This window comes from Parasteatoda tepidariorum, chromosome 10, assembly GCF_982258835.1.
Source record: "Parasteatoda tepidariorum strain Cologne lab strain chromosome 10, Ptep-v5.0, whole genome shotgun sequence".
NCBI lineage: Eukaryota > Metazoa > Arthropoda > Arachnida > Araneae > Theridiidae > Parasteatoda > Parasteatoda tepidariorum.
Genome location: NC_141764.1, coordinates 47,768,427 through 47,781,810, shown reverse-complemented (window position 1 = coordinate 47,781,810; position 13,384 = coordinate 47,768,427). Strand labels below are relative to the sequence as shown.

The 13,384-nt window shown below is 27.2% G+C and overlaps 1 protein-coding gene across 5 annotated transcripts in view; it reads right to left on the bottom strand.

Annotated features, from left to right (window-relative positions):
* Nucleotides 1-9,360: 9,360 nt before the first annotated feature.
* Nucleotides 9,361-13,384, bottom strand: part of LOC107451421 (influenza virus NS1A-binding protein homolog) — a 62,700-nt gene continuing 58,676 nt past the window's right edge. For all 5 annotated transcript variants that reach the window (XM_016067502.4, XM_071184661.2, XM_016067503.4 and 2 more), the window contains exons 11-12: nt 12,653-12,826; nt 9,361-10,988 (exon numbers count right to left, since the gene is read on the bottom strand). In XM_016067502.4, the coding sequence (XP_015922988.3) occupies nt 10,639-10,988; nt 12,653-12,826 (524 nt within the window). In that variant the 3' untranslated portion in view covers nt 9,361-10,638. The remainder of the gene's footprint in view (nt 10,989-12,652; nt 12,827-13,384) is intronic.

The following is a 13,384-nucleotide window of genomic DNA, read 5'->3' as shown; positions in this document are numbered from 1 at the left end:
TTTTTAAATTTAATTGCCATCAGAAAGAACAGTTAGTTTAAGTTCATGCTAAATAGATTTTGGTTCTTTTTAAAAGGAAATTGTGTAATATTTATGTAAATATTTTTTTAAATGTTTTGTTGTTTATAAAGAAGGTTTAAAAGATGTCATTTAATGTAAACTACTTAACTTAGAACATGTACTTATGGCTCTAATTTTTTTAATATATTTTTTTAATCATTGATTTTTTCTTTTACATTAACAAAAACTTTTTATACTAACCATCAACTTATTAAATGTATGTTTTTGTTTATCAGTGATAATACATTAGGATAGTGTGAGTGCAGCTATGGTCTATGTATACCTATTTAATTGAAGGTTGTTGAGAATTTAATTGAGCTCTCCCTATTTAAGCTCATGTAATAAATTTTAATTAATTGCTCCTTTTCTTTAAAAATGATTTATTCTGTATTTAATTTTTTTCTTTTTGAACTGTTTTTATGACCATAACCAGTGGCGTACGCTAGGGAGGGGTTTGAACACCCCCCTAGAGCTCAGACAAAATGGCAAAAATAAACATTTTAGTAGAAATTATGCAGATATTTTTTTAAGACTATATATTTTTATTTGCCATATGCCTACCTTTTTTTCTCACGGTATTTCTCAGAATACTGAAAAAAAAACATTTACTATAATAGGGTTGTACTTTTGAAACCAAATTCACGTGATACTGTTATGGACTGGTTCCTTTCTGTTCTGTCAGTCGCGATAGTTTTCGAGACTGGCTGTCATTCGCGAGCTCTTTACGCGATGATTCTGGAATCTTAGACGTTCTATCGTCTTTGAGACAATTCGAGAATTTTGGAGATGCGGTGAAAAATTATATAAAAAGGGGAACGGAGTACAATGTAAGTTTTTCTGTTGTACAGAAATGTGATACTTCCGTTGAAGAAAACGTTTCTAGCATAACAAAATCTGATGAATGTGAAAGTGGTCCTCAAAGTGTTACTTCCCATCCTTATGACATTAGACTTTTTTCAGAAGATATTACATGCAAAAAGATATTACATTATGTCCTTAAACTTAAAAAATCAAATCAAAATTTAACTAAACAATGTTGTCTAAATAAAAAGTCAAAACTGTCTAGCTGTCTAAATTAGGGAAATAATAGTGCTTTATTACATACTCGAATTTCTTTTAGTAACTTCAGAAAATTATGAACACCCCCCTTGAAAAAATTCTCCGTACGCCACTGACCATAACTTTGTAGTTTTTAAAATGTACATCGCCAAAACTTTCATTATTGCTTTCTACTTGTATGATAATGGTGCTTATAATCTAGTAAATTTTCCTTTGTGCCGCTGAAGTTGTTCTGTGAATATTTTTAGAAAAAAACTGAACAGTTAAACAGTAGATTTGGAATTCACTTAAAATACACAAAATGCAATCATATAAATTAATTATTCACTTTTATAGCACCAGCACATTCTAAACACCTAATAGAAATAAAATTATTTTGCAGGGTGGCCACAGGCTACTAAAATGCAACTATTTGCTACTATTTTCGGCCTTAGGCGACTATGGCGACTTTTTTTGCCTGAAGAGGCTAAAAAAGCAACTATTTTCAGGAATAGACAACTATTAGGAGACTTTTTTTACTCTTGGCGAAGTTTTTCGCAAAAATGAACGTTACTTTTCAGAACGTTAATAAAAGAAAGCAAACTTTTATACAATCATTTATGTCCTAAAAGCCAAAAATTTAAATTTCCATTGGATTTAATAAAGTACTTGTTATATTTTCTCTCTGAGGGGCAGTTTTGTTATTTTTAATTGTTTTTTCCTTCTATTAACATTTATATTTTATTGTAATTCGACTTTTATTTAGTACCTATTTTCTAATATGTATACCTTTTACATTTGTACAAAACTTTCTTTTAATTGGAGCATAGTTAGGACTGGGCGATAAATTGATGTATCGCAAAATATCGATTTAACTCATATATCAGTAGACCGATGCAGTAACTTTCGTTTTAGGCGATGCATCATAAATCTGATTTAAGCCGCTGGAATTAGATCGCAATCGCGGTTTAACGATTTAATATGCAAGGATCCTTGACTAGGCTAACGCTGTTACCGCATTAATGAAGACGATTTTGATTTCCTCTGGCTGCAGAGATGTAGATAGCGTTTTGCTATTAAGATGTTAGTTTGTGATGAATGTCGAAGACGAATTGAATCAGAACTCCCGGTTTCATGAGAGGATCAGCGTTGTAACATAGAACGCAATGCATAGTTTCTTTATGTCGATTTTTGTCTTTGGGATTTTGCGTTTTTTGAAGACTATTTTCAATGGGACTTGAGTCATTTTGCGATCGTTGTGCATTTTATTTCGTCGGAAATAATTGTCGTGTTTCTTGTAAATTATTTTCAGTGAGACTTTTGCAGCGATCGTTTGGTTCTGCATTATTTCATACCATTCTTTTTCTGTCTGGGTTTAACGATTCTTATAAATTATTTTTAATAGACCTACTGTTACTTTGCGATTGTTGCACAACCGCTGTTATCTTAAATTTTCGTTCTGAACTCAATAGATTCTCCTGAACTCACTCATTGATTTTTTTTCAATTATTGTTTTTTATTTTAAGCAATACAATTTAATAGGCGTATTTTGTATTTAACTTTGTTATAAAAAGTTAGTTTCTTTAAATTTATTAAATGTGGTTAAGCATAATAATTTGATTGTTTTTCAACCAATAAATGCTCAGTCGATTTTAATTACAAAAAAATTAAACAAAGCTTACCTTTATTTAATTTGCTTTTATTTTTGAGAAAAGGAAAACAAAGTTTTAAAAAAATTTGGTTAACTGATTGGATTGGCTGATTTTAAAAACAATTTTTTTTTTAATTATATAAAAAATTTAGTAATATGTTTTGACGTTTTTAATAATTTAACATTAGTACTTAAAGTAATTTTTTTTAAATTTTTATTAAAATTCTTTCAATACTTGTTTGTTTTATAATTTGTTCGATAGTCAGTATCCTTTTTAAACAAATAAATCTTTAGTCGATTTTGTTTTCAAAAATTAAAATAATAATAAATAATAATAAAAATAAAATAATAAGAAATAAGAAGTTAAAATAAAAAATAATAATAATAAAAAGTTAAAATATTTTTACATTTATTAAGTACAGAATTTGACCATTAGTTAATACTACTTTTTATTATTTTAAATAAGTAAGTAAAAAAGGGTCTAATGATGTTTCAAAAGCATGTTTTTTTTTCAACAAATAATAAAAAAAACATTTTTTTTTCTAAAGTGAACATTTCTTTGGTTTGTTTTCCACTTTCGTTTTTTTCTTCTTTTAATTTTTAATGCATGTATGTAAAATGATTTGTTAAAGTATTATTATTTTTAAACCAATAAATCTTAAATTATTTTTAATTTAAGAAGAATGAAATAAAGCTTGAGTTTGCTTTTACTTTGACTTCTTTATTAATTTAATTGAAAAAATTAAGCAATGATATTGATGTCATAGTAGAATATGTTTAGAATTAATATTTTCTTTTGTACTAGATTTATTCCTTTTTATTTATTTTTGATTGATTTAAAGATTTCCCATAGGTAATTTTTGAACGTATGCTGAATTACGATACATCACTATATCGTGATGTCTAACTGACGATGTATCACGACTTAAAATTTCTGACATCACCCAGTCCTAATAATAGTATTTGACAATTAAGCTATAATTTTAGTTATTTGGCTACTATTTTTGATAAATTTTTGTTCCTGTTCAGGAAACTATTTTCATAGTTTTAGGCAACTATTTTCATGCTTGAGGATACTAAAAGCAACTATTTTTGTTCATTTTTTACTGTGGCAACCCTGTTTTGGTATTTGATCTTTGTTTAGAATATTTTGTTATTTTTTTACAATAGTTTGTATTGAAAGTTATTAGCTAAGAGATAGTATTTGCAAAATGTAAGATTTATGCAGCTCCTAATATAATCCGCAGTTTGATAAGAATTATCTAACTGACTTTGACTTGAGTAAATGAAGGACTGAAAATGTAATTTTATATTGCTTATGCATTTATTGTAATCGATCTCACAAAATTTTATTCATGCAAATTTTTTCTCGTGCAGTGTGCAATTAATTTTGATTATTAATACATATTTTTAAGTATGGATTTGATAAATTCCTTAAAGTTTTTCAGCATTTAAGTGTTTTTACTGGTTTCCTTTTGTTGAAACAGAACTCCATGGTCTCTTGTAAACTCATGGTCTAATTTATTGTATGTCAAAGCTAGTTAGATAACTCTACTTTATTTTGCACATATTTATAAACGAAAGAGAAGATGTTATTAAAGGAATAAATGATGTCATTGGAATGCTAACATTGTTTTATGAAAAAGTTTATTATGCACATCATTATTTATAGTTCATTTAAAAATAAAGTCAACTTTCCTCATGCTCTTGAGGACATTTAGTTTTTCACTCATTTTTTTTTTCTTTAAAGGAAAAATACTTAGTGGGAAATTGTACTTAGTGGGAAAAATACTTTAAGGGTACTTAATGATCAAAACATTACCTAACACTTTGATGCAGGTAGGACACAAATGCCCCTTTTATGTATTTTTTTTTCTGACTAATAACAAACAAAATATATTTTGTTATATTTTATTCATAAGAAAAAATAGCCTAATATTAACTAAAAAAATCTGGTAGATTGTCAGAGTATTTTTTTGTACTTTATTCATATTCGAAAATTTATATTAATTTCGTATTCATTAATTGATTTTGTAAATTAAATGAATCTTAATGATAAATAACTGTTTCTGTTAGATCTATATAACCGAAAATAAATGTAAATTTTAAATATTATTGTTTAGAAGATTTTACTTTAATGCAGAAAAAGACACCAGTGCAGTAACCATAAATTATTAAAATGCTAATTATAATATTTTTCACTTACTTTGACTTAATAATGAAAAAGGCATAAAAAATAAGTTTAATAAAAATTCTGCATCAAAGGGTTAATGCAAACTAATTTTATTTTAATCAACATCTAAGTTACTAAATTAAGGAAAAACTTGGTTTAAAAGGAACTTTTAATCTTACACTGTGATCAAAATTAGATATAATTATTATTAATACTAAAATTTTTCAGTTAGACAATATTTTATTGTATTTTTTTTCTTTAATTATAGTTTTTAATATTAATTTGCACCATTGGTATATTTATATTGTTCAGTGCTGATGAAACAGAGTGGCCCTGAAGTACACTCTCAAAACGTTTACTGTTTTGAGCTTATAGTTAATGGTTTTCTAAAAAATGCTCTGCGAAAAAAAAAAAAAAAAGAACTACACTCCATAAAAACTTGGTTTATTTTTCATTAAATTTTTAGTATCTTAAGATTGTTAGTTTTTAAATATATATCTTTGCTTATTGCTAACTTTTCCTATGCACATATTATACACAGTTGTAACCCAATAAAAATATGTCAGGAATTACCTTACAAAACAACCCAAACAAACAGGGATAAAAACATGTCCAATATTAGAAAATGTATGTATCTATAAATACAGTGACTTAAAAATTTAATATTAATTTCACTTGTGTGTGTCAAGTAATCCTAATTTTTCTGAAAGCATTTTTCAATTGTATTTTTAGAAAATTTGTCCAAGATTGTCTCATAAATAAAATTTCTCCAATGCTTATCCAAAAGCTTTTGCTTTAAATCTTTTCTTCATATTTTTGTAAAACGATGCTGTTATTTCTTTCATAAACAACTTTAATTTAATTATTACAGAATTAAAGATATTAAGGACACTTGCGTAATTTGAACGTGAAAACTTGTCTAAGATGGGTTTTTTTTTTTTTAAACACCATTTGGAAGATGTATAGGATATTAATGATGTAAACAAGAAAACTTTTTTCTAGTATATTCATAGACTTTTTTGTTTTTTTTAATGCCAAAAATTTCTGAAAAAAATTAATATTGACTACAAAAAAAATTCCATTGTTAAAATAATCAAGTTGAGGTTTATGATTCGTTAATTTTGTGTTTTTTCTTGCATTCTAATTAGCAAAACAAATAATGTTAAATTGTGAAATTTGTTTAATAAGGGCTCCAACTGTGTTTATGTGTACATAAATTTCGAAAAACTCTTGGTAATGTATGTGTAAACGATATTTTCCAATTTACAAATCATTTTAATCCTTTTGTTATTGCATTCTACTCCTCTGAAGTAATGCATTGCAACACAAAATGTGCACATTGCATGTTGATTTGAAGATTTTGCAAGCATTATAAATAGACATGCAAATAAAGATAGTGTGATAAATTTTAAAACTATGGTTGACTTAAAAACCCACATTACAGTTTTTTCACTGATATTTAGATTCTCGTCTTAAGCAATTTTAACTGCAAATAAAAAACTTTCTATTTAAGTTTTTTACTACTGATTTATAAACCGAATGAAATTATTTTTCTGTTATAAAAAACATATTAAGCACATCAAAATATACTTTTAGGGGTATTTATATAATATAGTTCTATGGTATATTAGCTACCTGCAGTGGAATACATGGAATGTTAGCCACTTGGGGTTTAAAGTAGATCGGGCCTGTTATCCACTGGTAAAAAGTATCACGCAAACACAAACTAAATGTAGCGGAGGAATATGAAACTCATAACGAAAGGGTTTCAATGAGATTCAAAACTAGTTTACTCCTGAATAGTTCTTAAAGATAAATATTTTTTTTCTGATTATATCAGGTCACTCTGAATTTTTATATGAAGAAATTTTGTTTATTTTTTATAAAATTACAAAACAAATTGTATAACTTTGTGTTATTGTAAGCTATTTAAAAATTTAGCAATTTTTTGTTTAAAACTAAATTTTTAATAAATTTATCCTTTGTTATATTTTCCAACTTTAGTATTTGTGTGTTATTTGTGAAACATTTCATGTTTCATTTAATTATAATAAAAGTTGAATAGCATATTGGCAACTGTTTTACCAGTTTTATGTTGAAAGCTTATAATAAGAATATTTTTAAATAATGATATTTTAAAACAGTACTTAAGATTTCAAATTTAAATATATAATTGATTTTTTTTTCTCTAACTTCCTTAATGATAAGAATAATATAGTATTGATATAATTTTTTTCTATCTAATCTGATGTGTTTTATATGCTTCTAAAACTAATCGTTTATTTATTTTTATAATTATAAAAATCTACAAATAAAATTCATTTTGTGCATTTAAAATATCTGTTTAGTATGCTTAATCACAATGTCTAAACAACTCATCTAGTAACAAGATATATCCTCGCAAAAAAGTTTGTTGTACTTTGAAAATAAATCTTTATAATGTTTGCTTTTTAGTGGAAAATTCCAATTTTAATAAATTTGTATTAAATGAATTATTTTTACAATATGGTTTTAAGTTTTACAATCTGGCCATTTATACTTTTTATATGAAAGGCAAATTTACAAGTTTTACTAGAAAATTTGGTTTTATTGTATGTTTCTACTATGCATCACTGTGAAAATAATGTGAAGGCAAATTATTAAAAAAAAAGTTGTAAATAATTTGCAGAAGAAGAAATTTTTTTCCTCCATTCTTTTGTGTATATAACTTTTGCTATCAGTACTGTAAATAAAATTTAACTATAATAAATATTGGGACCATTATTATGTTTCTCTCATTGTTTTATTTACATTATTTTGTGGAATCAGGTTTTTTTAAGATGAAATGCTTGTAATCCCACTTGATGTACAGCATCGTCTAGTTCCAGCATATATATATATATATATGTATATATATATATGAGTATTGAATAAACACTCCAGACCAGTATAGTTGACTCATCTAGCAGCCAATGCATGTTCTAAAGTGAGTTAAGTTAAATAGCATTTTGGGCGCAGGGAATGAACTTAAAAGAACATACACGTGCCCTAGTTTAGAATGAACCCTCCATTCGATCCATCTGCTTGTCCTAATCAAAGCAGCTCTAAGACTTCAATCATGTACAGATGCCTTTCTCCTAAAATAGTCGATTACCCAAGAAATAGTTATATCTGTTTCGAGCAAAAAATGTATTTAATTAATGATTCAACAATTAAAGGATTGGTTGAAACTAATATAAATGAGAAGGTTATTTGGATAAGTTTAGTGAAACAGAACCAGAGAAGCAAAAGTGTTATGCTTTAAGACTCTCGGCGTTAGTCTCTTTTTCCGAACTCTCAGATGCAGGCTTTCCCACAAAAAAATTCGATGTTATTGAATGGAAAATAATATTTAGCTGTTAATTTTTATTACAATTTGTTCCCAGGGTCTGTATGCTTGTTTGCCAAATTTACGAACAATCCCGTTCTTGGTTGCCAGGTGCCATAATTCTTTATTTTGTAATCATTTTTCAACATTTTAAATAATTATTCAATATTTTAAATAGTTCTATTAGAGAAAAAAAATATAGTACAGATTCAAATCTTAAATTATAAGAAAGTAATCTTTTTCAGAAACTAAGGGGAACTTTCCCCTGAATCAAATTTGACAATTCTGCTTAAATTAAATCTGCCTTTTTTAAAATTTAAATTAAGCTTCTTAAATTATTGAGATAATAAACCGTGATATTTTTCAAATCAATTCATATCTGTCTTGCACTTAAATAGTAAATTTATTAGGCAAATTTTTAATTAATATTAATTTATATGATTAATGTAATATGAAAATTTTAGATACAAATAAATTAAAGAGAAGAAAAAATTTTCTACTCAAAAAAAATTTTTTTTTTATTGTAAATGCATAATACTCGCATATTTTATTGATTTCATAACTAAAATCACTGAAATCTGCAAAAAAATTTGGATTTCACCTTCAAATCTAGAGATCGTAAAACCTGAAAAAGTGACAAGACAAAGAGAGAAGACTAAGTTTTTCATTAGTTCCAATGTCAATTTTGCGCCGCGGTTTCGTGTTTTATTTATGATATTTACAGTTATGATGATTGATTTTTTTAAATTAAAACTAATTGAAAGAGAAAATAGTTGTGGTGGTTTTCTTTCTTTTTCTTTTTTTTAAAACTTTTTAAAAACATTAAAAAATTTATGTCACTACCTTCGGGGGGCCCTTTTTTTTAAATGAATAAAATTTTAATGGAACTATTTTTATTTTGGGGTAAAAACCTAGGAATTCAAATTCAGTTGTAATGAAATGGGCGGCTCGGTACCATTTGATCTACAGGGAAGACTGCTGTAAAGGATCCTTTTTAAATGCCATTCAGAAGGTTCAGTATTATCCACCAAATTTTTACTTGGATTGATCTGCGGCTCAAAATAAAAAACAACCAAAATAATACACACCAGCCAAATTTTAAATTCATTTTTATTTTTGTCAAAACTAAATGAAAATTTCGAGCAATATGTAAAAACTTTCATTTCAAACAGTGGCATAAGTGGATTAAATTTCAGTAATAAATCAGATTATAAAAAACAAGTCAAGCAAATATTTGACTGTATCAAAGAATATAAAAAACAGTGAAAGACACTATCTTGCGTTTTTATAATTCTTGTATAATGGGAGGTTTCATTTTTGCTTAGTTCCTGATTTTTCTTTATTAAAAATTCATCAATGAGGTTATGAGAGCTGATATTATAAAAAAAAAATTAATTATACACTACTCAACAGTGATTGAGACAAAAGATACATATTTAAATCGTAAATCAAGTTTAAAATCAATTAAAGAGCTTAGTGGAAGAACATGTTAAGTGGCATATTGAAAATATTTTGTTTGCTGTCAGTATAGAACATTCAGTCTGCTGAATATTTCAATAAGACAGTTTATAGTCGATTGTAAACAACTTTGATATTATACAACAAAAGCTTATTTTCTTAACTTTGCTAAAATGTGCTGTAACAGATTCTTCCATTAAGATTTCCAGTCATTTTAAAAGACTCAGTGGAAGAACATGTTCAGAGACATACTGAAAACATTTTAATTTCAGACATGTTATGGATGACAGTAAGCATTTAATTCTGCCAAATCTTTAATGAAGGCTATTTTCGATGGACCTCGATATAATACATTCAAAAGCTGGTTTTTCTAAATCCACTAAAATGCACCTTAACTAAGGTTTTCAATTATAATAAAGTACTTAGTTGCACAGCATGTTTAGTGGTTTATTCCAAACATTCTATTTTCAGAGACGTTATGATTAGCTGCAAGCAGCAACTTCCTGATGTTACTATGCATTCAAAAATGAATTTTCTTAACATGTTTTTCCACTAAGAGTTTCAACTAAATTAAAAATGTTCTGTGTCGATCTATTTTACTTGAGTACTCTTTCAGAAACAATATACACTTGCAGATACTACTGCTATATTAATGGAATGACAAGTAGAGTTACTTAAGATAGGGAAGAAAACGGGCTTAGTCTAAGAAATTTAGACCTAGTACAAAACAAACAGAGACAAAAAAAAAAAAAAAAATATACACTTGCAATATTTAACATAGAGTGAAAGATGAACAACATTTTACTGACAATAACAAGTATCTCAAAGAGATTGTAACAGTTCTTTTTCTTTTTTTGGAACGTTATAGTATGGTTAAGTGCACAAAAAAAGTCATTCTTTGTAAGCTGGACATCAGTGGACAGCTTGTTCTTCATGCAACTCGCCATTGGTGGTACCATTTGTGGTACTGGAATCACAGTCCGTTAAACCGTTCTTTGAAGAACAGCCATTGTGGTGCTCTTTGGGCACAAAAGTAGTCCATTCATTATTTTCGACATCCAAGTATTCAACAGTGTTGAGGAAAGTCTTTCCGTTAAAACCTCCAACAGCAAACAGTCTATTATCCACAACACTAACACCAACATTGGCCCTACAAGATGTGAGAGATGGTCCTGGATTCCAAGTATCTGTTTCAGGGTCATAAATTTCAACTGTACACAAAGAATGAATTCCATCATGTCCACCAGCAGCATACAATTTCCCTATTAAAATTATAAAGCCTATTAGATTCCACAAAAATGATTTCTATTTACACTCAAAAGATCAGAATTAGTTTCTTCTACAGTAGAAAAAAAATTACACACTAAACCTTTTAAAATTAGGCTTCTTTCAAACGAGAAAAATTTTTCAAACTTTTAATTATTAGTATCTACACTTCTTTTCAAGAAGCAGCACAAAAAAAATTAATAATAATAATACCCAAAACTCGTGGGAATTTTTACAAAAGTTACAATTAAGTTGACTTTTTTTTTTTCATTAATCAAATGTTTAAATAAAATAAACTCTTTTAAGTCTGACTCAAAAGTTTTCTGGACTGAAGAAAAGTATTACTGAAGAAGAAAAAGTCAGAAAAGCTGCAACTATTTCAGAAAATTTTAGACATGCAGGCTTCTCACTCACTTACTGCAAAAAATGATTCTGGAGGGAAACAAATTAAAAATTTGGCATATTTTTAGTGAAATGTTAGAAGAATATTCTGATAGGGAAATATTTAAACACACAATTTTTGAAATACTTTAAGTCAAAGTTGAAGGTTTTTTTTTTACACAGCATAATTCTGTTACATAAAAACTATAATCAGTAATATAAGTCTTGTTGCTGCATACTTTTATCTCTGAAAATGTGCAAATCTTTCTTTGTATAAGCTTCAAAGTTATTAAATTGTTTAATTTTTTTGTAACGAAAACTTTTATGGCAATAAAGTTATAAATCTACAAACTCTAATAGGTGTGTGTAGTTAGCAAACAGGTGGTGGAGCTATTAGTTAATTTATGAAATAATTTGTATTTATAAATACAATTATTATAATACTTTGTATTATTATACAAATTTAAAAATGGGTAGTTTTTTCCAGATTAATTTTTCATTCAATTTACATTTAGTATTGATTTTGTTAAAAAATTATGCCTAGGGTATTAATGGTTTAACCATTTTAATACATTATATTAATAAAAAAATAATTATTGGTAGTTGAATATTTCAACAATTAATAGTATATATGGTTAAGTTTTTGAGTCTTTTCCATGAGATAAGTAAAGAAAAAATAAATTAAAGAAGAAAACAAATTATTTTATTCTTAAAAAGAAAAGAAAAAAAAACACCTGTTAATTTTTATATTAGAATATATAGATTGAAGCAGAATACAAATTTGCAGATTTTAGTAAAACTTATATTAGCAATAAAATTTTAAAGAATTTCGTCCTCATAGAAATAAAATATTTCTTTAAGAAAGTTCCAAAGAATATGCTTAGAAATACTGAAAAAAGTTTCACGCCATTGTCAGGGAAACTTAAACAGAAATTTATCACAAAATAATGCCTTTTCAGAATTCACAATTTAAGGGAGAATTTTAAATTTTAGAATCCATTATAGCTGCACTTGAAGCTTTTTCTTAATTATTCACAAAAGCACCATATTACCACAATGGTAAACTATGTAACATGGAGCAGGGAAGCTCAAATTCTTGAGAGTTCCCGACTGATAGCTTGTTGCCTAAGGTGGCAAGTAATGTATCATTTATTCTTCCACCCAGATATTTTTAAAAAACAAATGGATGTAAGAAATTTCTGAAAAACTACTGGATTTAATAGACCCGTCAGTTAAATGCAAAGCAAAATTTTCTTCTGACAAATTATAATAAACTTACCTTTGTACACAGCAAGCCCACATCCTCGTCTAGCAGTATGAAGGGGGGCCACAGTGAGCCAACTATCTGACACAGGATCATATCTTTCCACAGAGTTTAAGCAATTCCAAGAATCACAACCTCCAACAGCATAAACATATCCATTCATTGCTCCAACACCAGCTTGATAGCGACCTGAAAAAGTTACAAAAGAATTTTATAAAAATTTAGCTTACAAACTCTAAAAAGGTTAATTTTATTAAGTTCTTTTAAGGATGTTGTTCCTATATGTTAAGTTGTATTCCTTAATCTTACTAACAACTGAAATTTAGCACAACTTACAAAAAATTTTTACTGAATCATTTGTTACCTAAAACGGGTTTAATCTATTATCTTAATATCGGCTCAAAATCGAAAAACACTGAAGTTTGTCTGTATGTGCATCATACTAACATTTGAAAAGTGGATAAAAGGGAGTTTCTGGGTGAAATGGATAAAAGGGGCAATGCTAAAATTCATTCAAAAATTTCATCAGATCGTTTAGGAGAGAAATTTTAAAAAATGGAATTTTCTCATTGGTTTAGACCTAGTGTCACTGATAGAAATGAATCTGCAGATGATTTTAAAGATAGTGTCAGTGATGTTTACTTGCTTATAGCTCCATAGTTGCCAACTCCTCTAGATTTGTCAATCTGGTCTACTAGTTAAATAAAATTTCTCCCAGTTTTTGTGCATTCTTCAGAACTCCTTAAA